Consider the following 23,947-nt stretch of genomic DNA (forward strand, 5'->3'; position numbering starts at 1 on the left):
GGACCTGTAAGAGCAAGCCCACCATTGAACATCTAGGCAGGGGTCAGCAATCTTTTTCAGCTGGGGGCCAGTCCATTGTCCCTCAGACCTTGTGGGGGGCCAGACTATTTTTTTTGGGGGGGGGGATGAACGAATTCCTATGCCCCACAAATAACCCAGAGATGCATTTTAAATAAAAGGACACATTCTACTCATGTAAAAACATGCTGATTCCCTGACCATCCGTGGGCTGGTTTGAGAAGGTGATTGGGCTGCATCTGGCCTGCGGGCCTTAGTTTGCCTACCCATGATCTAGGGGTTTTGTTCTTCCATGTATACTGCACAAACATTTAGACCATTGCAGTGCATAGGTATTTCCATGCTCTGAAAGAGAAAAGAGAAAAGGGCATGTTAGTAAGTGGCCTGGCCAGCTTCTCAGGACACACCTGCTTCTGTCCCAAAGCCAGCTTGTTTCACACCTGCTGTATTTGACTTTCCTTCCCTGTTCTCTGTGTGAGCCTCCGGATCATGTTTCTTAAACGCTGGGCAGAGAGGCCACTTGAGAGTCACACGCCAGGCGGAATGAGGATATAAAATGAGGATCAGATAAGCTGAGAAGCAAGTTAAGGGAGACGTCGAGTCCTCCCTCCTTCTCCAAGTTCCTGCTTGGATATTTGGGGTGCCCCCTGCAGGCAGGTGTCCACAAATATGTGGCTCTTCCTCATCCTCAGCGGCCTTGCTCCCTTCCTCGAGTTAGCTGGTGCAGATGACTCCATCCCGTAAGTTGTTATGTGGTTGGAGGACCTGTGATCTCAGGGAAACAGAATTATAGAGGACATGTCTGGGAGGGAGAAGCTGGTCCTTATGAAGTCAGAGTTGTGAGAGCCGTGTATTGGGTGGGGGGGAGGGGGCTGTTAGGGTGAATGTATCACTAGGGAAAAGAACAGATGGAAATTTGCACCAGTGGTTAAGAAAGGAAAAGCAGAAGGGCTGAAGGAGGCACCTGCCTGCAAATGAGAGCGAAGGAGTGAGGTTAACCAAGAGGGAATCCTAGGTAACAGTTGCTGCCTTTCCTGGAGCAACTTAAAGTCTTCTCAGAGGAAGCTCAAAGTGGAATTTTATGACAAAGAAAAGTAGATTTGCTACCAATTTTCAGCTGTTGAAGCATTTGGAGGCAAATTTGGAGGTTCCCATTTGAGTTAAACATTAGAAGACTTTCTGAGGGAAGTCAAAAGTTGTAACGGAGATTATCAAAAGAGGTGGGTTGTCCGTTATGTGTTGTCCAATCATGTAGCTGCATCATGTTTTTCAACCTTGGGTCCCTAGATGTTTTTGGACTACAACTCCCATCATCCCCAGTCAGCTTAGCCAGTGGGCAGGGATGAAAGGAGTTGCAGTTCAACAACATGCGGAGACCCAACATTGAAGAATACTCCCAAGGCTGGAGAACAGTGATGTAGCAAGTAGGCACAATGCTGGAGACTCATTGGGCTTTTCCACACTGCCTCTTGTCCCGTGGGGAAAACTGCTCTTTAGCGCTCAATCAGAGCAAACAGCAATCCACATTTTCCTGGATTGCCATTTGTTCCAATTGATCACTAAAGAGCTGGTTTTCCCTTGGAAACAAGTTGCATAAGGGGGAAACCACTTGGACCTGTGCTTTCTAGGCACAGCACAAGGAGGAGTGTGGCTGAGCCCAATCAGATGGACCCCTGAGACAAAAGCAGTAAATGCAGTTTCCTAAGCAGAATTCTAATAAAGGGACAGCTTTGTTCATTCTCCAGTTCATTTTAATACATGGAGCTGCTTTATAGCATCAGACTGTTGGTCCAAGATGAGCATTGGCTACTCTCATAGCAGCTCTCCTCTGAAGCCTTGGACAGGCACTTGTCATTCCCCAACTTTGCTGCACAAAATCTGTTTATCTGGAGAGTCTTGCAACTAGGAAAGTACAGGTGCTGTTGCTGTTCTGTTTGTTGTTGTGATAACAGTTACAATTATTAATTATCCTGCCTTTCAGAATATAAATCCTTCCAAGATGACTCATAAATTACATTGAGTACCACTCAAGTCTTGTGATACTGTAGTTTCACGGCGTTGCTCAGATATTCTGCTACTTTCTCCATACTATCATGCCCACAGAAATTCAATAAACCCTGTAAGAGTCAGAACAATTTAACCTCTCTTTCAGCATGGGGATCAAACATTTGGACCCACTACTTTTTAACCTTACTATGCCTGTATAGTTTTATCTGTGAACAGAGGCCAATGTTATGTTTTGACCCACTCTCTGCATGCCAATAAAGGTTGATTATTGATTGAGTTACATTAAAATAAAATTAAAAATTAAAATACAATAAACAATAACCAGCATGTGCAAAATCATCATAGGAACATAGGAAGGTGCTTTACACCAAGGCAGAGTGTTGGATTTCAGGCAGGAATGCCCTTTGGAGTGCAAATAACTAGACCAATTGCCTGCAAATAATCTGTCTCCCTAAAGAAAGCTATGTTCTTGTTCTTGTCTCTCTCCCTCTCATCTTCTGCATTCAGGAAATACATGCTGGTCCTTCCAGCCCGTCTGAACTACCCATCCAGTGATAAGTTGTGCATGGACCTGGGTGATGTGGAAACACCTGTAGTGCTCAGCATCACCTTGCAGACTAAGAACAAGACCCACGTTCTGCTGGATGGATTCAGATGGCAAGAGAAACAGCTGAAGTGCTTGACTTTCACAGTGAGTGATGTATATCAGTAGTAAATCTGGTCTGAATGCATGAAAAATAATAATAAAGTACAGAGTATGAATCAGAAGCATCAACTGTGCTTGTGCAGAATGGTGTCCTTTGATCTATACCAGGCATGTCCAACAGATAGATCGTGATCTACCAGTAGATTACTGGACGTCTGTGGTAGATCACTGGCTCCCCCCAAAGAAGCTATAAAACTTTGGCTCCCCTAAAAAAACAACTCAATGTCTTTGCCCTGTACCCGTAAAATGACCTGAACAACCAAAAACAGGTCTTTCCTGCCTAAAAAAAGCTCAGAAACTTTGACCTGAAGCCCCCCCCCCCAAGGGGGTAGACCACTGCCAGTTTTTAACTCTGAGTAGATCGCAGTCTCTTGGAAGTTGGCCACCCCTAATCTATACCATGCGGCTTCACCTCTGACACTGATTAGCTGAGCTGGTGTGATGTCATGGAATGCACCAGAACATTCCACCTGCTCAGGAGCGTTTTTAGAATTTTTGTAGTCCAACTTCTAAGAGGGCAGAAAAAAAAGTTTTCAGTTTGACTGAGCGTAGTGGAAACACTAACCTGAGGAAAGGAAGAGGTGGCAGCCTTCTGCCACTTACATGCTTCCTTCTGTAATTATTTGAATTGTACCCCATTCTATAGACTGTAGTCTCCTATCACTCCAGTCTGCGCTTGCCTGAAGAGATGCTAGGGGTAGGGCTTTATTTTATTTTATTTTATTTTATTTTATTGTGGGGTGTTCCTGCCACAGAGGGAATGAGTCCTTGCTGCTCAAAGAGTGTCCCTTCAAAAGGGTTCACTCTTTCTTTTCCACATCCAGTGACACAAGGCTGAACACAAAGCAACAAAAGAGGCAGAACCAGCAGTTCAGCCAGACAACTTTTATTACTGGGTGGTATATAAATCCTATTTATTTATTTATTTATTTATTTATTTATTTATTTATTAAAATATCTTTATTCCTCTGTGTCATAAAAATATATATCAAAGTGGTTTACAGGAATGAAAACATAAAACCATTGAAAGGTTAAAAGCAGACATCAATTAGCCGTTGTTGAAGAATGTATTCTTAAAGGTAAAAGTAAAGGTACCCCTGACCGTTAGGTCCAGTCGCGGACGACTTTGGGGTTGCGGCTCTCATCTCGCTCTATAGGCCGAGGGAGCCAGTGTTTGTCTGCAGACAGCTTCCGGGTCATGTGGCCAGCATGACTAAGCCGCTTCTGGTGAACCAGAGCAGTGCACGGAAACGCCATTGACCTTCCCACCGGAGCGGTACCTATTTATCTACTTGCATTTTGACGTGCTTTCGAACTGCTAGGTGGGCAGGAGCAGGGACCGAGCAACGGGAGCTCACCCCGTCGCGGGGATTCGAACCGCCAACCTTCCGATCGGCAAGCCCTAGGCTCTGTGGTTTAGACCACAGCGCCACCCGCGTCAATATTCTTAATTGCTTGCATAAGCCTGGTGGAATAGAAAAGTTTTCAGCAGGAATGTGGAAGTTGATGCAGAAGATGTACATCAGCACACACTGAGAATGAATGAAACAAGTTTTTAATATTAGGCACGGTAGCCCTTTAAAACATGGAGTGCTTTGTCTACCACACAAAACAGGTTGACACAGCAATTGTACTTTAAAAATCACACACGGAAATGCCTTTTGTGACAGCCAAAGCTCTGGCCATTGGGGAAGTCGTCGTGGTTTGGTGATAAGGGTGTTGGTTTTGGCTGTAGAAGTGTCCGGTTCACAGCTCTGCTCATCCATGAAATACATTGGGTGGTTGTGGGTCAATCTCCCTCCCTCTCAGCCTACTTGACAAGGCTAAACTGCAACAACCCCATAGATGCTGCTTTGAGTTCCATTCAGGGATGGAACACGCAATAGTTAAATCATGCTCCCACATGGAGGTCCACTGTTCAGATTACTGGATCCTGCCTATTCTCTTCCTGATACGGTCTCTCCGTCATGCTGTCCTTTGTTAGAAGTCCAGGACAATAGGAAACATCTGTGGGGAGGAGGGTTTGACCTGTGTGCGCCACTGCCCTCCTCCACCGCCCCATTCTCTCCATTTTCCTGCTCTTTCATTCACCCTTCCCTTTCAAATACATGCATTTAACCCTTCCTGGATTGGGGAATCCTGTTAACACTAAGTGACTTGTGTAAACCAGGTACCACCCCCTGCAGATGGCACGGAGGAAGTTGCTGCCATCCGACTTTCTGATGCCCAGGGGAAGATAGATGAGCAGAAGCAGGTTCTTATTCAGAAAGCGGAAAGTGGCACTTTTCTGCAGATGGACAAGCCCATCTATTCTCCAGGACAACTGGGTAAGGAGAAAAGAGTCCCTAGACCTGGCGGACTGGCTCTTAATATGTAAACCGGGCTAGTGGCAGGCACTTTTGATAGTAATGTGATAGTAAAAGAGGGTATACCAGCCCTCCTTAATTTTGGTGCCATGACACCACTGGTTACTGCAGAGCTGTGCATAATCCTAATATATGTGTTTATATATATCTCCATTGGAGCATGTTACAGATATGAGGCAAAAGACTCTATTAGGGAATTGTAGAAATCATTAAATGGTAGGACAATCAATAAATGGTATCTGAAGAAGTGTGCATGCACTCGAAAGCTCATGCCAAGAACAAACTTAGTTGGTCTCTAAGGTGGTACTGGAAGGATTTTTATTTTTATTTTGTTTTGACTATGGCAGACCAACACGGCTAGCTACCTGTAACTGGTAGGACTTTGATTATTTGAGAATATGAAGGGAAAATACAAGCTGCAGAGGAATTCCTGGGTTACCCCAGCCCCTTCAATACATTAAAACAGGCAAACTCGGCCCTCCAGATGTTTTGGGACTACAATTCCCATCAACCCTGACCACTGGTCCTGTTAGCTAGGGATCATGGGAGTGGTAGTCCCCAAACATCTGGAGGGCCGAGTTTGCCTATGCCTGCATTAAAACACAGTAAGACATCAAACATTAAAAACTTCCCTAAACAGGGCTGCCTTCAGATGTCTTCTAAAAGTCAGGTAGTTGTTTATTTCCTTGACATCTGAAGGGAGGGCATTCCACAGGGCGGACGTGACTACCAAGAAGGCCAAGAATGGCCAACATAGTACCATTGAGGGCCACTGGCAATGCAAGAGAACTGTGCTTGCCCTTGTCCTGAGAGACAAGCGATTGGGCAGATTGTCGGATTAACTGGGCATGATGTCCTTGGAAGAGTTTGGGGCCTTAACAGGAGGCTTGGGGCAGCTGAAAAAAGATGAGAACAATCGTGACCGGCGGATGGCAGGCTGGGAGAGATACCTTGGGCTCCCACTGTTGTGGGGAACGAGGCCCTCTAGTAAGATCTGCACTTTGAGAGGATCATTTTGTGCATTTGTTCTGTTGCAGTGCAATTTCGAATCATCACCCTGGATGAAGGATTCATGCCATTGCCTACTGAGGTGAGAAATGTGAACAGGGTGAGGAGGGGGCGTGTGGGGAGGAATAAGCAAGGCAAGATGGGAATGACCTGGGCAGGGCACTTCTCCTCCACCATTTATATTTCTCCTCACCTGAGTACAAAAGTATTTAGTGATGAGTGCAACAAATCTGTGCATAACAAAACTCTTGACAGCCGCTTTTGTTAAAGAAAGTCTGCTCTGAGAGCAGCTTGTGCTTGCATGCAGGGCCGTCCCGTCATAGGGGCTGGGTGGCGTGGCACGCCAGGGTGCTGGGCCCCCCAGGGACGCCCCCGCGAGCCTGCTGGCATACCGGTGCTGGCCCCCTCCCCAACCCGCCCCCGCCCCCACGGGCGGGCGGGCGCTCGCGTGCCGGCGGGCGAGCTGCAAGCCGCCCGCCCTCCGGAGCCCCAGCTGGAACGCAAAGCCCCTCACCGCTCCGGTGCCACGCCCCTCACCCCCCGCTTGCCCACCCCCCCTCCCGAGGGGCGGCCAGCGTGGGAGGGAGGCGGGCAGAGAGGCAGCACGCCGGGGGCGCCGGGGGATCGTCGCGCCACGGCAGCCGATCCCTTTAAAATGGCCCTGCTTGCATGTAATGATCGACGGTGCATTGAGGAGTTCTCAATCCATCAGATTTGGGGGATTTTTCAGAGTTTTTATTTAAGTGAAAGAGAGCTCAGCTCTTTCTTGCATACTTTCTTTCTGTCCCAGTTCCAAAAACAGCAAGATTGTAAGGGGATTTTTTTGGTAGTCGCTAGAAACACGAGCTGACAATGTGCTCATAAGTGATAGGAATGAGAGGAAGGTTGAACCAACCTCCCAAATGGCTTTTATTTTATTTTATTTTATTTCCCACGCACCAGATGTAGAATCCAATAAAGCTCCAACAAAGTTCAACAGATCCTCTGTGCTCAGTTTTCCAAACACCTGGCAGCTTTAGGGAAGCTAAACAGGGAATCTTCAGTTGCTTGGCGTGACATTGTAGCTATGGCAACAGCATGGGATGTTCAGGAAGTTTCTGAATGGGTAGGATTCATTGACCCAGAGGGCATAAAATCACAGAGTGTAGAGACTGGGGTGCCATTTTACTCCAGATATTAGAAGTGGGGGAGCAAGAATATGCCTTTCCTCCTTTCTGCCTGCCTAGCAACCTGTGTTTGCAAAAATAAAAATAAAAAAAATAAATCCCTTATCTGTAATTAAAGGTACCTGCTCATCCTTTGCGTCTACAGGAGTGGGTAAGCTGCAGCTCTCCCAGTGTTCCAGGACTCCAATTCCTGTCAGCTCCGGCCAGCACAAACAATGGTCAGGAATGGTAGGAATTGCACTGCACCAACATCTGTAGGGCCACAGATTTTCCAACCCCTCCCCTAACTTGATGAGTTGTAGGATGGGAATTGTAGTTAGATGCATTACTCCTGCTGGAGACTAAAGGGATTGCCTCTTGTTTTCTTTTTTAGCATCAGCTGGTGGAGTTGCAGGTGAGCACCCTCACATTTCCCAGGGATCTTCTTCAGATGTACTGTAATTTGAAACACACACACACAATGTGTGGTGGAGGGCAGGGGAGAAGGTTGAGGAGGTTGCAGAACTTCCACCCTTTCAAAGATGCTTCCAAGCCCTCCTTTAGGAGGTACTCGGGTATGTGCTGCAATAATTCATGTGTTGTTTTTTTAAAATTGTGGTTGCAGGATCCTGCAGGCAACCGAATTGCACAATGGAATAAGGTGCAACCAGACAATGGGGTTGTGCAACTGTCCTACCAGTTGGCTGCTGAACCAATGCTGGGGGCCTACACAATCAACGTGGATCATGGGAAGGCTTCCTTAAGCTTTGAAGTGCTTGAATATGGTATGAAATGAGTTTTGGAGAAGCATTGTCTCTTTCATTCATCACTACCGGTAGTTAGAATTCAGTTTCTATCAGCAGATATTGGGGGCAACATCTGCCTGAAAACGCTACCCACTGATTTGGGAGCCTACCTGCCTGATACGTGGTGAACAAAGCCTCTTTAAAGGTGGTAATGTTCCATTGGGCACACCTGGTACATGTTAAGCCATGGTTCTAGTTCAGACTCTGTTGATGCCAGATGGTGCATCATGCAGGATGAAGAAGTTCTGTTTTGCGGAGTCCTTTCTACCTCCGCAACACAGCCTCCATAACAGCATCATAAAAACCGCCCAGGTGAAGTAATCCAGAGTCTGCTTATTAGAAAATGTCAGTCTGGAAAAGAATGCATGTAAACCTGTTAACTGCCTCTACATCTAAGCTCATAGTGCTTAGTAGAGCCAGTGTGGTGTAGTGGTTAAGAGCAGTAGACTCGTAATCCGGTGAACCGGGTTTGCGTCTCCACTCCTCCACATGCAGCTACTGAGTGACCTTGGGCTAGTCACACTTCTCTGAAGTCTCTCAGCCCCACTCACCTCACAGAGTGTTTGTTGTGGGGGAGGAAGAGAAAGGAGATTGTTAGCCGCTTTGAGACTCCTTAGGATAGTGAGAAGCGGGATATCAAATCCAAACTCCTCTCCTCCTTTTCCTTCTCCTTCTTCTTCTCCTTCTCTTTCTCCTTCGTAAAAAGGAAAGGCAACAGTTTGAATCAACCCACTTTAAAACATGCCAAATGCCAACACACCTTCTCTTCAAGCTGATTCATGGTGTGCCATGTAACGGTCTCTTCTCTTGCTTCTTCTCCAGTGATTCGCAAATTTGAAGTGGTGGTTGTGCAGCCTACTATCATCTATTCAGCAGACAGCAACTTTCCTCTAAAAGTCTGTGGCAGGTATATATATCAGAGCACCCATCACTTTATTTGGGAGGGCAGAGCAGAGCTAAACAAGGGGCATGACCTCATTTGAGCATTATTTAGCTGCTTATCTACTTTTTCTCTGTTGGAAATAGACTGGAGTGAGTAGTCCACACCTGCAAGTATTTGAACTTATATATGAGAAGCAATTTTCGTCTTTCCTGTTCATACCCGTAGGCGTTCACTTTTGTGTTTGTCTCTCTCTTCTGGTTTGTTGATTTTATTATGCCGTCTAAATACCAATAGGGCATGCAAGCTGCACATGCACCTTGTTTTGTTTTTTAAATTCCCAGGAAGTGCACAAAAGCACACAGTCAGGCAATGGTAAATTCTCAGCACACACTTTTGCAGTTCCCTGGTTTTGTGCAAATCTGATAGTTGCACATGCTCCCCAGTCTCTGAACAAGGAGCAACTCCAGGGGGTTCCAGTGCTTTCCAGGGTCCAGTTTCCTTGGAATGAAGCTCAGCTGAGACTGTGGTGTTTTTAGGATATATGGTTTTATTTACATTTATCTACAATATCTAAACCCACAGAGCCTAGGGCTTGCTGATCAGAAGGTCGGCGGTTCGAATCCCCACGATGGGGTGAGTTCCCGTTGCTTGGTCCCAGCTCCTGCCAACCTAGCAGTTCGAAAGCACGTTAAAGTGCAAGTAGATAAATAGGTACCGCTCCGGCGGCAAGGTAAACGGCGTTTCTGTGCGCTCTAGGCTTGTGTACAGCACATAGAAAAAGGAAAATAAAGAGTAATGGCTGGAGACTGACAAGAGTTTTTATCTCTACTCCCTGCCTCCCCCTTTCTAGGTACACATACGGCAAGCCTGTCCAGGGTTTAATGCAAATATCCTTGTGCCAGAAAGCTTACCGTTATTTCTGGAGGTCACCAGATACAACAGCTCCAGCGCCTACAGACATCTGCCAGGATTTCAAAGGGCAGGTAATGGTGGTCAAGAGGGTTTGGTGGTATGATTGGGAGAGAAAAAGCTCTAGGGCTGGAGGACAGTGTAAATGAGTGGGCTCAGGTATAACCTGATATTTCCAAAAACCATAAATGTGCCATCCCAGGTGGAAAGGAAGCTTAGCCTGTATTTTTCCACTTGCCTGAAATTTTCTCTTCATTACTCCAATTATTAGCTAGATTCTGACGTTCATTAATTTCTACTCTTCACTGATAGACTCTAGTACCCCAAATCTGTAACAACCTTCTGAGGAGTAGGAGGAAGGCTCCATGAATTTGTGTTCTTTCCCGAAGCCAATGATTGGCATCTTAGCTACCTTCACTGACTGTTTATTTCAGACTGACAGGACCGGCTGCTTCTCTGCTGCCGTGGAATTGTCACAGTTCAGACCTTCGAGCTACGAATACAGCCACAGCATAGATGTGGAGGCCTCCTTGGAAGAAGCTGGAACAGGTAAACTCTGGTATTTGCAGGGATATGAGGGGCGAAGGGTGTGTGTGTTGGAGTGCAGGTGAGAGACTGGGCAAAGGAAATGTCTCCTTTCAAATCCGCTTGTGATTTGGGGAACACCCTCACCCAACAGAGAGAGAGAGAACACGATTAAAGGAAAGCAAGATTATCTGTGGAGGAGAGGCCACAGGGCCATGTACACTACTCAACCTTCAGGAGAAGAAAGGGCTAAGGAGTAAACCCCACACAAATCTAGAGTGGAGTCCCTAAGGCGGTCAGATGGTACCTTCTGACAACTCCTGCAACCAAGCTGGTGCCAAACGTATTGCTCTGATTTCCTTTGCACCACAGCAGCAAGGCTAAGAGGGCAGTCTTGTCTGGGCAGCCCAGGACCTCCATACACACTGCCCAGGCTTGTGCCCCAGAGATGTCACTTTGGTGCTGCTAGTGCCACTGTTTACTTCACCCCTGACGATTGAGACAAATGAATGCCAACAATGAGTTGCTGGCCCAACTTGGGCATTTGTCTTATGTGTTGAAAAGGTTCTGCTATGTTACACAGTGATGATCCTCCCTGTGTGGAACAGGCTCCTCGCTGGGCAAATGGTTGCCCTCCAAACCATGGAGCAAGAAATGGCAACAGGGGGCGGAGTTATCAAGCTTGTCCCTGCTCTCTCCTTTCCCCCACCCTCGTGTTGATTCAACACAGAGAACTTATGCCTGAATAGGGCTATTGACAAGTAGTGTTCTCTCTCCCTGTCATCTGCAAAGCCATGTCTTAGTTTCTGTTTCTTGGTTGCACAACAGAATGCTTGGAACCAACCTTTTTAAAAAAGACAGAAAAATAACCATACATTGGCATCTACTGAGTGCCAGTATTCTAAGGTCTCTACTACCTATGGTTGAATAATCAACCATCATTGACTAGTTCTGGTCTGTATCAGTTAGGATTGCAGAGTATTCTGGTTAATATTGGAGCTCATTCCCCAGGACAATGTGTGCATGCTGTGTTATACTTTGCAAAAATATCCGACACTGCTAGGCAGGGTTTTCTGTGTTGGTTTTTTACAGGAGTACAAGCAAATGTTGCTCGTCAATTCTATATGTCTGATCAAGCTGGATCTATGAACTTTGTGGAGACAGATGATTACTACCATCAAGGCTATCCCTTCAGGGGAAAGGTAATTCCTATAATTTTCAAGAACTTCCTAGTACTTTTTGGTGCTGTATTACAAATGAGCTCAACTGACCACATGGTTTCAAACAAACACTCTCCTGCCAAACCTCCTTGCCCTCCCTTTATACCTGGTGAAATCACCCATCCCTTTATCCCTTGCCAACCCCTCATACCTCTCCCTTTACATCTCACCTGCCTCAGACCTTGCCATACTTCTTCAGCTTGCTTGGACTGCTGTCCTGGGCCACTTCCCTGCCTGCGTCTCCATCCTCCAGTTCCCTCCTCTTCATCTCACCTGGGTGTGTATCTCCATTCTCTAAAACCCTCTTCCTCTCTTGCCACACCTGTGTCATCCGCCCTCCTAGCAGCTCAGCAGCTCACCACACTAGACTTTGCAAAACCACCTGTCTGTGGCTGAGCAAACTGCAGTGTGACAACATCATTACAATTTTATATATTGGAGAGAAATCCCAACTTCTCCCCCATTTTGGGAAGATTCTCTTTGCTCTGAAAGTCCTCTTTCTTTTGCATCTGATCTATCACCTAAACCCTCTAACAGAGGACTTGTTTTCTAAATGTTTCTTGAAGACTATGACTGATGTCGTGAGGCAGCTGAGAAGCAACCGTGGATAATTTCAGTGATGTAAGTAAATCTCAACTCTCTTCCTCTTTCTCCTCCACAGCTCAAAGCACTGCAAAGAGACGGCTCCATCCTGAAGAACCACAATGTGTTCTTAGTAATTAATTTAAATAACAACCAGACCAACATGCTGCTTACTACTGACAGCAATGGCATAGCTGAGTTTTCTTTAGACACAGAAGCGTGGAAAGGAGGAAGAGTCTCTCTGGAGGTGAGGAAAACGCTCTGCATTCTCTGTACACCACGTAGCAAAAAGCAAAGGCATGGCTTCAGAACAAGACTTCAAAAACATTCTCTCCAGACATCCTTGTTTCCATGAGAAATCTCAAATGGAAAAGCAATGCTTGGAATTTGCTCCAGCTCCTAGACTATTTGATGGACAAATGGCATTTTTTCTAGCTTCTGCTTCCAACTGTCTGTTAATCAGGAGAGGACAAAGCACACGTGGAAGATAATTAATGCAATGCAGTTTAGGGTGGCAAAAAATTATTCCTATGTCACTTTTCTGCTATAGACCCCCCCCCCCAAATCAGAATGTGTATGGTTTAAAATACAGAATAAGCAATGATATCAAAATTTCATTAACACTCTATAAACCACAAAACTCTAACCAGTTTTTCTAGCAGTAAGTAAGCAGAACAAGGCACAAGTCCCCAGCAGCCAAACATGAGACAAGCATGGCAGGTGGAGCAGAGTCCACTCTGGATATCTTAGCAGGGGATCAGATGCAGGAAGGGAATCGCTAAGAAGTGGGTGGGAAAGGAGGAGGAGCTAGGAACAGGAGCTGATCGTCTTTATACATGAGACTTAAATCGCCTGTAAGCCGCTCTTGTGGTGCTTTATGGAAGAGGAAGCAGATGGGAGACATACCGTGAAGGAGCACTCTCTGTGCAACATGGGTCTTGCATTGTCAATACATTACAAAGCCATTTTGGGACAGAGATGCTCTAGGCCTGAAGTGTGATCGTGGCTTCTCCCCCCACTTCCCAGCAGATGGTAGTGTTGCATCAAACTTATATTGAGTCGGAACTCCGTTCCTGCACCTCTCAGGTGGGCTCCCCATTCAAAGAGAATGAGGGAGGCGTTCATGGTGAATTCCAGCACCTCTTTCTGCAGAAAAATTGCAGCGGACACAAGCATCTAATTACAGCTGTCGCCTGAATCAATCAATCAATCAATCAATTAAATAACCCCCCTGTATGCATTTACATATGAATAGAAAAATAATTTTGAAGAAAAAAATGCATACTGAATTTGGCTTTAGGTGCTGCTTGCTGTGACATAGCTACACTCTCCTAATCTTAGGCCTTAACTTCATGTGCCAAATGATTAGCAATAAAGGTTTGGGTGTGTGTGTTTTTTTGGTAAATTAAAGACCAGCAACACCCCCCCTTACCCCAGATTGTTATCACAATCACAGCATATGGAGAGGGGAGGTTTAAACCTTCCCTCCCCATTCACCACCCCCGCCCAAAGCACAATTATCGTTTGGGGATCTTCCGTTGACACCAATGGGTGGTGGGTGGGTGGGGGGAGGGATTCAGAGATCGAGGATGGGGAGGCAAGCGCTTAAATCTCTCCTCCCCGTGTGCTGTCTCCTGGTAATAATAGGGGAGGGGAACCTAGAATTTTTTTTTAAACACACAACATGATTTCTATTTGTGCCATCAATGTTATGTGCAGCATTCCCTCATTATGAGAGTGAAGTATATAATGCCTCTTTTAAGACGTTAAGATTTTTAAGATGAAAATTAAAGATTCCAAATGTCTCCTGATTCTTTAGGGAGTCTTTTGGTCGGTAGTCAAAAGCTTTTTTGATCAGTCACTTTAACTGGTTGTTTAACTAAAGGCTGCAACTGTATCTCTTTCCCAGGGAAGACTCCATCTGGAGGATCCAGTGTACGAACCAGGGAAAATCAATCAGTACTACCAGAACGCTTTCCTCTATCTGCAGCCTTACTACACCACGGCAAAGAGCTCTGTGAAAGTCCGGCGGGTGCCAGGAGTGCTGCCTTGCAATCAGGCGCAGGAGATTCAAGTAGATTACAGCATTAAGGACAGTGATCTTGGAGAAGAAGGCAAAGGGAAAGGAATCTCCTTCTCTTATTATGTGAGCATCCTGGCTGAGGACAGAAGGTGCCACAGTTGGCAAGGCAAAAAAACAACAACAACCCAAAACTAGGTGGCCAAAGAGAGAGGACAAGACTTCAGTTTTCACCCTTCCTGGTTCAGGTCTTGGAATGTTTTCCAGGACTGTAGTAGTAGTAGTAGTAGTAGTAGTAGTAGTAGTAGTAGTAATGCATTATTTATACCCCGCCCATCTGACTGGTTTGCCCCAGCCACTCTAGGCGGCTTCCAGAATATATAAAAACATAGTAGAACATTAAACCTTAAATCCTGAAGTTGAGGCTCCAGTACTTTGGCCACCTCATGAGAAGGGAAGACTCCCTAGAAAAGACCCTGGTGTTGGGAAAGATGGAGGGCACAAGGAGAAGGGGACGACAGGGGATGAGATGGTTGGACAGTGTTCTCGAAGCGACTGGCATGAGTTTGGCCAAACTGCAGGAGGCAGTGAAAAATAGGCATGCCTGGCGTGCTCTGGTCCATGGGGTCACGTAGAGTCGGACACGACTGAACAACTGAACAACAACAAAAACCTTAAAAAGCTTCCCTATACAGGGCTGCCTTCAGATGTTTCCTAAATGTTATATAATGACTCATCTCCTTAACATTTGACGGGAGGGCGTTTGACAGGGTGGTTGCCACTACCGAGAAGGCCCTCTTCCTGGTTCCCTGTAGCTTCTCTTCTCACAGTGTGGGAACCACCAGAAAACCCTTGGAGCTGGACCCCACTATCTGGGCTGAAGGATGGGGGTGGAGACACTCCTTCAGGTATACAGGGCTGAGGCCATTTAGAACCTTTCCTCCATTGCTTCCACACTAGTGCCCCAATGTCTATGGCATCAAAACATCTGCCGCCTGAGTTTTCATTCTGTATATGCCTCTTCCTTCCCCAGGTGACAGGAAAGGGGAAAATCCTTATGCATGGACAAAAGAATGTGGGTGGCAATGGTGGAGGTAAGTCTATCTGTCAAATCCCTCCCCACTTCTGCATGTTTGACTCGCACACAACTGGGTATACAGGAAATAGTTAAATAAATTGATTTAAACTGTAAAAAGGAGCGAGGAGGGATAGCCTGAAAATAATGAGAAAACTTCAAAAATTGTGTAAAAAGAGTGGGGAAAATTGCTAGCAATTCCAGGAACCTTTGCAACTGCAATTCCACTTGTCTTTGCACCAAACTTTGAAGCCTGTGGAGAGTTGGAGTTTGAGAAAGGAGGTTTGGAAGACCAAAATTTTAATAAGGAATGGGGAAAATATATAATTTACCTTAAAAACCATTGCAAACAATTAAAATTATTAGTAGGATTGCAATAACACTTGTAGTTAAATGTTGAATTTCAGGTATAATGGAGATTTAAAAGATTTGGATTAATAGACAAGATGCAGGAGGAAAAGGTTCATATAAGGATCTACAAAGGGGAGGAGGGAAGTTCAGGAGACTTCAGATTCTCTTTTTATGTTAAATAAATTTATTTTATTTTATTAAACTAAATCAAATTTTAAAGAGAGGGGGGGGAGGTTTGAAGGGAGCGTTTATGGTGGAGTTTGGTGGATTTCTGTGAGTTTTTGGCAGAGTTTGGCTTTTTAGATGGTGTTCCCACTAGACTATTATATGGAAAATACCTGGGAATGTAAGTGGGGAGACACTTATATTTTATATTAGACTAGAGTGGGGGGGCAAGTTAAAGAAGATGCCTTGTGAAGGCGGAGGGAGAGAATAAAGAGTGATGGAGGGAAAGTCTGGGGTTTGGTGTGGATTAAGGAGTCATCCTGATGACTGACTCCTCCACTCAGAAACCTGCCTCCCCCTTTCAGGTCTGCAAGGGTCCTTCTCCATTTCATTGACCTTCACCTCCGACTTTGCACCACAACCATCCTTGGTCGTTTATTCTCTCTTCCACGATGGAGGCGCCATTGCAGACAAAGTCAGCTTTGAAGTATCCATGTGCTTCAAAAACCAGGTGAGCTGCAAGGCCATGGTTCCTAGTGACTAACAGAGTACCAGCAAGAAGGAGAGTGTTAGAGTGACATGCCGGAGTGCGTTCAGAATCAAAGAGACAGCAGAAATCATTCCGTCTAGTCTAGCAGATGTTTTGCAGATGAAGTGTTTACTCTGGAATCATCACTCACTTTTTATGGGACAACCGCACGATGTCATCACCGGATTGTTGACCTTGAGAGTTTCCCCTATACTGCTTGTGTATTTTAGACCATAGAAAATATCCCCGCCCCCTTTTCCTCAAGTCCAGTACAATATCTCTGATGTGTGGACAGGCAGAAGCAGACTTGAGGCTCTTGACGCAAAGGGCAGCAAGCTGTTAGTTATTTAATATATTATTACTGTACTGTCTTTTTACTGCCAGGGAAGGGGAAGAGGTGTTTGTGGGAGGTACTATGTATCTTCTTGACTTGGGACACAATTTGCTTCCTCAGGCAGTAAAATGGCTTGAACCAGTCCTAGGAAAACCCAATAAGTAAACATAGGAATTGGCTATACAGCTGCAAATAAAACATTTTAAGTGTGTTGAATAGTGCATTATACAAATGTGACACTAGATGGCGATGGTGAGCTATGGCGAATTTAGTATATTTTTTCCAAAATGTTTTTTTAAAAAGGCATTTTCACGACATTTTTTAAATATGTGTCTAGATTCCACCACAGCCTGTTATGCATCTGTTAGTCACTACTGATGTAGAAGCTTGCTAGTGTTTATTTTGTGTGGAGAATTTGTCACACGTGTGGTGACATTTTGGCGGTTAGCCTGTAAAACCACACCCCTACTTCCAGTTGCTCCTCACCTGAGCACAAACAAGCCAATTTTGCTTCCAGTGGCCTCCACTACAAAAGGGGGGGGAGACTATTCTCACTGGTTGCCTCAAAGGACTAAATATTCCCAGGTTCAATTCCCAGCATCTCCGGTTAAGGTCAGGAGAGACTACTACCTTAAAACTCAGGAGGCCCACTGTCAGTCAGTGCTGAACCAGATAGACCAAATGGTGTGACTTACTGTAAGGCAGCTTTCTGTGTTCCTGATTCAGAGGAGATTTTCTCTCAAGATCTGCACACTGTAAACGTGAGAAATTATCTGAGAGGCTGTACATCTGGCTCCCCCCCCCCCCGACGCCCCTTTGATATTGAGGTCTTGCACAAGGCCTCTTTATCACTTTTGCACTCTTGTGCAAGACCTCCGGGTTATTTTTTAAATGAAAAACAAAGGGTAGCTCTGTTTTTAAATCCTTTCTTTGATAGCAGAGCTGATCTGAGTGTCCTATGACATTACAATTTCCTGCTTTCCTTTGTGGGAAGGGACAAAAGCCACAGCCCAGGTACATTCCACCAACACCCACTTACTGGTGTGGATGGCAAGCAGCAGAACTGAATGTCATCAGACATGACTGGGGGGGAATAACCGGAATATGTGGGCTCTCATGCGCCAATCACGTACCCAGAAAATGGGGGAGGAGAGATCTGAGGTACCCCTTTGCAAGTACACCGCTGCCTTGAAGCACATGGAAACTTGATTTTAATTTTTTTTTTTAAGGCAGGGCAGGGTAAGGTTTTTAAAAAGTGGTGCTCAGGTCAGATGATTCATTTCCTCCCCTCTCCCACCCACGCATGTGTGTCACATCCACTAGTGTGGACAGAACATAGCAAGATGTCCAGACTCACAAAGTGCGGTACCCCCAGCAGTGTGGAAAGTCAGTTGTAATTCCCTATGTCTCATACAGTGAAAGAGCAAGGAATGGTGTTAGGAGCTACAATCATGAATGGAAGAAATATGATTTGGGACTAATACACACGGGAGTGGGGGAGGAAGGAAGGAAGTAACTGGGGCTGTCATACGTCTGCATTTTCCCAGACACATCTGGGAATCAGGTTCTGGAAATGACGTCCAGGCAGATTTTTGCCAAATTGGCAAAATGTCTGGGATAACTTGGACGAATGACAAGTAGGGTGATTAAAAATTAAAAAGCTTAAAAAATTAAAAAGCCTAAAAACATAATGGGGGCAGGGAGAGGTGTTCCCCCTCAAAGGCTCAAAAACTTTGTCCAGATTTTTGCTTTTGGGAATATGGCAAACCTAAAGTAGCACTGTGGAAAATTAAGTGTTATTAAAGGGAGCTTATTGGGGGCAGGGAGATCTCCTGACTTCAGGGACCTCCCTGAGGCGCATTTTCTCATGTGAGTAAGTAAAAATAGTCTATCCAGTCTTAATCCGTTAGTAAATGTTATCTCATCACCATTTCTTCTTCATTTATATCATGCCTTTTTTCCAGACTGGAACTCAAGGTGGCCTACACAAACACAGATAAAACACACAGAGCTAAAAAGATATAAAGGATAATTGTGAAAAAGAAATCAAACTCTCATAGAATTAAAATAATATACAGATTAAATGCATATATTTAACACAACGTTTAAAGGTCAGAGAAAGTTTCATGCACCAGTGCCACAACTGAGTCAGACAGATGTTTTCTGGGTTGCTCATTCTAAAATACAGTATCATGATTGTCTGCTGGGTAAATACTTGTCTATAGTTTTATGGCCCCTGCTTTGTTTTGGCACTTCTGATTCTCAGCATTCACTTCTGCAGGTCAGCCTGGGGTTATCTCAGCAGCAGGAGCTTCCTGGAACAAGCATCGACCTTGAACTGAAGGCAACACCTGAGTCACTGTGTGCCATTCGGGCTGTGGACCAAAGTGTCTTGCTCCTCAGGAATGACAGAGACCTCACCAACACAACCGTAAGGCAGAGAGAGAATGAATGAAACTGAGATATGATGGGTAGCGTTGGGCACTTATGCACTGTACCCCTATATATATATATATGTGTGTGTGTGTGTGTGTGTGTGTGTGTGTGTGTGTGTGTGTGTGTGTGTATTCACGGGATGAGAAAATAAACTCCTTAAGAAAACAGCTGCTGAATTTTCCACCCCAATTCCTGGGCATTTGTGCATCAGGTTCAGATGAGAGGAGCACAGAGAAAGGCGTTCTTGAGAAATTTTCTCAAGTTTTCCAGGAGCATTTTCCTAGCCATGGCGGTCTTTCTACCCAAAGTTCTTTTCTGGGCAGTAGCATATCACTTGCTAGTGCATTCTCTTGTTTAATTTTTTTTAAAAAAACCCACTTGCACCCACTTGCTTTTTCCCCTGTAGATGGCTGGAAAATAAGTGTCCGTGTATTATTTTGATGTAGTGCATCAGTGGGGCACCCTCTCTCCATAAATGAGCATTTGCTGAATTTCCTCGCCATCAGAGGATTCACAAGGCTGCACTGTCCTTCCAGTGTAGGGCAATCTTACTAGTGGAATGCCGTTACTAGCGCCTGTCAGGATGCTGTCAGCGGCTTCCAGCTGGCTGGCCAGGAAAGTATAAAGACAAGGGAAAGTTTCTTACCGCCCTTTTTTATTTCAATCTTTACAGAGAGAGGCCATAGAGCTTAGCCTCTTGGATAGTGGCATTGTCCCGAGTGAATCTCCACCCCCACCCCACCCTGTCTCTCCCACTTCTTCATTCGTCATTCTCATCATCTCCTCCATGGGTGCTGCTACATGCCCTTTGTCTTTGAGCTCTTTGCTCTCCTACTTTTAAGGCTCACCCTGTTCTGGGAGATGGAGGGTTTGGAATGCTTTCTAATGACAATGTGTCAGCCAGCTGCTGCTCCGGTTCTGCCTCCTCCTCCACTCCCATTATTTCCCAACTTTCCCCCTCATCTGCCTCTGAGCTGTGACCTCCTGCAAACCACTATTGTAAGTCTATACTGTCTTCCTCTTCCTCCTCCCTGGAAGGGTCAAGATGGGGAGGTGGTCTCCACCACTCCTCCTCCTCTGCCAAGTCACTGACAACTCCTGATATCCAGTTTTGAAACTGCATCAGTATCCTCATCACATTCAGAGTTTGGCATTTCCCCATCCCGTTGTCCTTCGATCCCTTCATCATTACCGCTGCTAGGAGTTTGGAGACCTACTCCTTCTCCTTTCTCATCTCCAGATCCACGTGGTGTAACTTTGGAAATTGAATTTGGTTATTCAGTTGTAAGTTCTGGAAAATATATGAGAACTTGTGATTTATTCTTTGGTGGTTTAGAATCGTCTGATATAGATCTTTTCATATCTACCCTCAGCAACTTCATTCATATCCTTTTACTTGACACGCCATGTGTTCCTTTGCAGGTGTATGACAGGTTCTATTTCCTAGGAGGGTATCCTTATCAAGTCACCGAGTACGATCGCTGTGATGGACCAGGACCAATCAGCGACCCTATGCCACTGGCGAGGAACAAACGCTACAGCTGGAGACCCTGGTTTGAGGATGGTGGGGTGGACTTCTTCAGTTTCCTCCAAGTAAGTGCCCTTTATTACGTATGCAGTTTTCAACTGGAATAGGGGAGTTAGTGAAGAAGAGGCACTGAACAGCATTCAGGGATTCCCACATCCAGATTAAATTTAAACAAAACCAGGCCGGCATTTTGATGATGAACCTGTGTGAAAATGGCACACGCCAGCTGTTGAGGTTGCTCAGCAAACTCCCTTTTGGAAACAACCCATTTTTCATTTCATATCCCTTTAAGCAGGCATCCCCAAACTTCGGCCGTCCATATGTTTTGGACTACAATTCCCATCATCCCTGACCACTGGTCCTGTTAGCTAGGGATCATGGGAGTTGTAGGCCAAAACATCTGGAGGGCCGCAGTTTGGGGATGCCTGCCTTTAAGCAATCGTGTGTGTCTCTAACCCTAGAGAATGGGAGGAGGAGGGGAAAGGAAGACGTGTGCTTTGTGGATAGATGGAAGAAGGTATAAAAAATCTGCCACCATTGAGCTGCGCAACTAATGCAATTCCTTCCCTCGGTCTCTCTCGCCACTGACAGGTTATGGGACTGAAAGTCTTGTCAAACAACAAAATAAAGAAGCCAGCAACATGCAGGCACCACTACTCTCCCTATGGCATGGTTGCTTCAAGTAAGGAGGTTTCCAATTCCAGATTATTGGTATATGTATCTGTGCTTACCATGTTGAAGGTGGTTTGGCAGAAGGCTTAGCCACACTTCTATTTTGCCCCATTCTTTCAAGGCAGAGGTCTAAGCATTTCTGTTTTGTTGGAACAGGGTTGCTTGGAGCAGGCATGCAGCCAGGAAGTAGACCGGCCCTCGCATCTGAATCCCGTCCTTGGTCGTCTGACGCAGACGTCGATGCTCAAGTCCGTCAGAACTTCCCTGAGACCTGGATCTGGAAGCTCTACAATATTGAGTAAGTTTTGATTAATTCCTGAGTACTGTATAGGCGTAGCCAAGGGGGGCAGGGAGGGGCAGCTCTACCCCCCAAAAAAATCAATAAAAATCAATAAAAATACATAGCAAACTGAGGTTCTGCCCCCCCCCCACAAAAGAACTGACCCACCCCCCAGCAAAAATCCTGGCTATGCCCATGTTCCTGAGATGGGCTTCTCCCAGATCTTGCATTTAAATTACATTTCTCCCAGTTTTAAGTGAAATAAATATGGCAACACTAGGTAAAGGTAAAGGGATCCCTGACCATTAGGTCCAGTCATGGATGACTCTGGGGTTGCAGCACTCATCTCGCATTACTGGCCGAGGGAGTCGGTGTACAGCTTCCGGGTCATGTGGCCAGCATGACTAGGCCACTTCTAGCAAACCAGAGCAGCACACGGAAACGCCGTTTACCTTCCCACCGGAGCGGCACCTATTTATCTACTTGCATTGCGTGCTTTTGAACTGCTAGGTTGGCAGGAGCAGGGACTGAGCAATGGGAGCTCACCCTGTTGCGGGGATTCGAACCGCTGACCTTCTGACCAGCAAGCCCTAGGCTCTGTGGTTTAACCCACAGTGCCACCCATGTCAGCCAAACATCTCCTGCAATACTGGGATTTCTGCTCGTATTTCTATTCCATGGTACATGCTCATAGTCAGTGCTTTTTTTTTTCCTTAAAAAAATGTTTAGGGGTACAGTACTCTCATTTTGACTCAAGAAAATCACAATTTTCTTGTTCAAATTGGGGGAAATAAATACAGTAAATGGACAAAAGTACAAAGATGCACAAAATGTTTAGGGGTATGCGTACCCCTGCATCTCCCCAGAAAAAAGCACTGCTCATGGTACATATCAGGAAGGAAGAAGAAAATATGAAGGCGACACTCATCCTTCTTGCAGCTTGTCCTAACTCCAGAAAATACTAAGGCCTTACATGATGCTAAAGGTGCAGCTGCCAACCACATTTGAGGTTTTGGGTTTGCTTGTTTATTTAATAGAAAGCATGGAGGGACTCGGTTTTTATTGGGACTGCAAAGCATGGGGAGGTTTTTCCCTTCCCGTCTCCTATTACCAAATGCAGCTCAAGGGAACTTTCGCAAGGGACTTGATCCAGATTGGGGTTCTGCTGCAGCCTCTCTGCCCCTGCTATTTGCATTCAGTTGTTACGAATGGGAACACTTCGTTCAAATAGCTATAGGGGGAGGGGGGCAAAGGGTTAAATCATCCACTCCCACCCACCCTGTCCTCCCACGCCAGGTTCCTGACCTTGCTACAAAAGCCATTCATGCAAACACATCAAGTTTGGCAATGATTTTACACTGCCCTTCAGTAAGACGGAACCTAATAAATGGGCAACTTAACATTCAGTGCAAAGAAAAACATATTTGCCTGGAAACAAAAAGTCAATACAGCTGGTACTTCCAAATAGGTATACCTGGGGTGGACACACATAGGGAAGACTCTCCAGTATTCATTTTCCGTTTATCCAGGAACAACTTAGCTTGCTATCAGTGTCCACCTCCCACCTGTGAGGTTACCCATAATCTGTCAAGGCCAGCCCTACCAGGTAAAGGGGAGGTGGTTCATTACAAGGTGGCAGGTTTTGGGATACCCCAAAAAGGAAGTGCATTGTCATTGATTCAATCTATCATTATATTTGAACTTCCTGAATGACAGGTGCCAGTATTTGCCTCGAGCATCAAAAGGTCTTATGCGATCTCTGGTCGTGTTCATCTAAGGGCCAAATTACATGGTCTTTGTCCATGTGCCCAGCTGCTTTTCTTCAGACCCCCAGAGTGGTGAAATAGGAGGCCTCAGCATGAAAGAATCAGTTTCAGTTTTTCCTATGGACAATCTTGTTTTTGTTTCAGTTATGCAAACAACGATGCAAATAAGTTGACAAGTCTTACACTACAGTGATAGCTCGGTTTAAGAACAGTCCTGTTTACGAACGATTCCGTTTACAAACTCTGCAAAACCGGAAGTAGTGTCCCGGTTTGCGAACTTTACCTCAGTCTAAGAATGGAATCCAAATGGTGGAAGGGCATCGGCGGCGGGAGGCCTCATTAGGGAAAGCGCACCTCGGTTTAAGAACGGTTTCGGTTTAAGAACAGACTTGCGGAACGGATTAAGTTCGTAAACTGAGGTACCACTGTATTCCCCAAACATATCAACAGTAAAAAGCAATCAACCAACCAACCAACCAAACAAACAAACAAACAGATAAATACATATTAACCAAACACAGGCATGCACTTTTGAAATGCACGGCCTCTGTGGGTGGGGAGGGGGGGAAGATACCTCCCTTTTGCAAGGCAAACTGCCACCTTCCCACATTCTTTG

The 23,947-nt window shown here is 45.5% G+C and overlaps 1 protein-coding gene across 1 annotated transcript in view; it reads left to right on the forward strand.

Annotated features, from left to right (window-relative positions):
* The first annotated feature begins 578 nt into the window (after positions 1–578).
* A2ML1 (alpha-2-macroglobulin like 1) overlaps positions 579–23,947 on the forward strand; it is a 47,366-nt gene continuing 23,997 nt past the window's right edge. Inside the window, exons 1-17 of the mRNA XM_033172949.1 lie at positions 579–758; positions 2,533–2,716; positions 4,902–5,058; positions 7,645–7,665; positions 7,876–8,035; positions 8,879–8,963; positions 9,790–9,922; positions 10,283–10,397; positions 11,466–11,575; positions 12,255–12,422; positions 14,085–14,321; positions 15,229–15,289; positions 16,152–16,297; positions 18,931–19,080; positions 20,508–20,678; positions 21,205–21,295; positions 21,442–21,583. Coding sequence (XP_033028840.1) covers positions 4,972–5,058; positions 7,645–7,665; positions 7,876–8,035; positions 8,879–8,963; positions 9,790–9,922; positions 10,283–10,397; positions 11,466–11,575; positions 12,255–12,422; positions 14,085–14,321; positions 15,229–15,289; positions 16,152–16,297; positions 18,931–19,080; positions 20,508–20,678; positions 21,205–21,295; positions 21,442–21,583 — 1,877 coding nt within the window. The 5' untranslated portion in view covers positions 579–758; positions 2,533–2,716; positions 4,902–4,971. The remainder of the gene's footprint in view (positions 759–2,532; positions 2,717–4,901; positions 5,059–7,644; positions 7,666–7,875; positions 8,036–8,878; positions 8,964–9,789; positions 9,923–10,282; positions 10,398–11,465; positions 11,576–12,254; positions 12,423–14,084; positions 14,322–15,228; positions 15,290–16,151; positions 16,298–18,930; positions 19,081–20,507; positions 20,679–21,204; positions 21,296–21,441; positions 21,584–23,947) is intronic.

This window comes from Lacerta agilis, chromosome 16, assembly GCF_009819535.1.
Source record: "Lacerta agilis isolate rLacAgi1 chromosome 16, rLacAgi1.pri, whole genome shotgun sequence".
NCBI lineage: Eukaryota > Metazoa > Chordata > Lepidosauria > Squamata > Lacertidae > Lacerta > Lacerta agilis.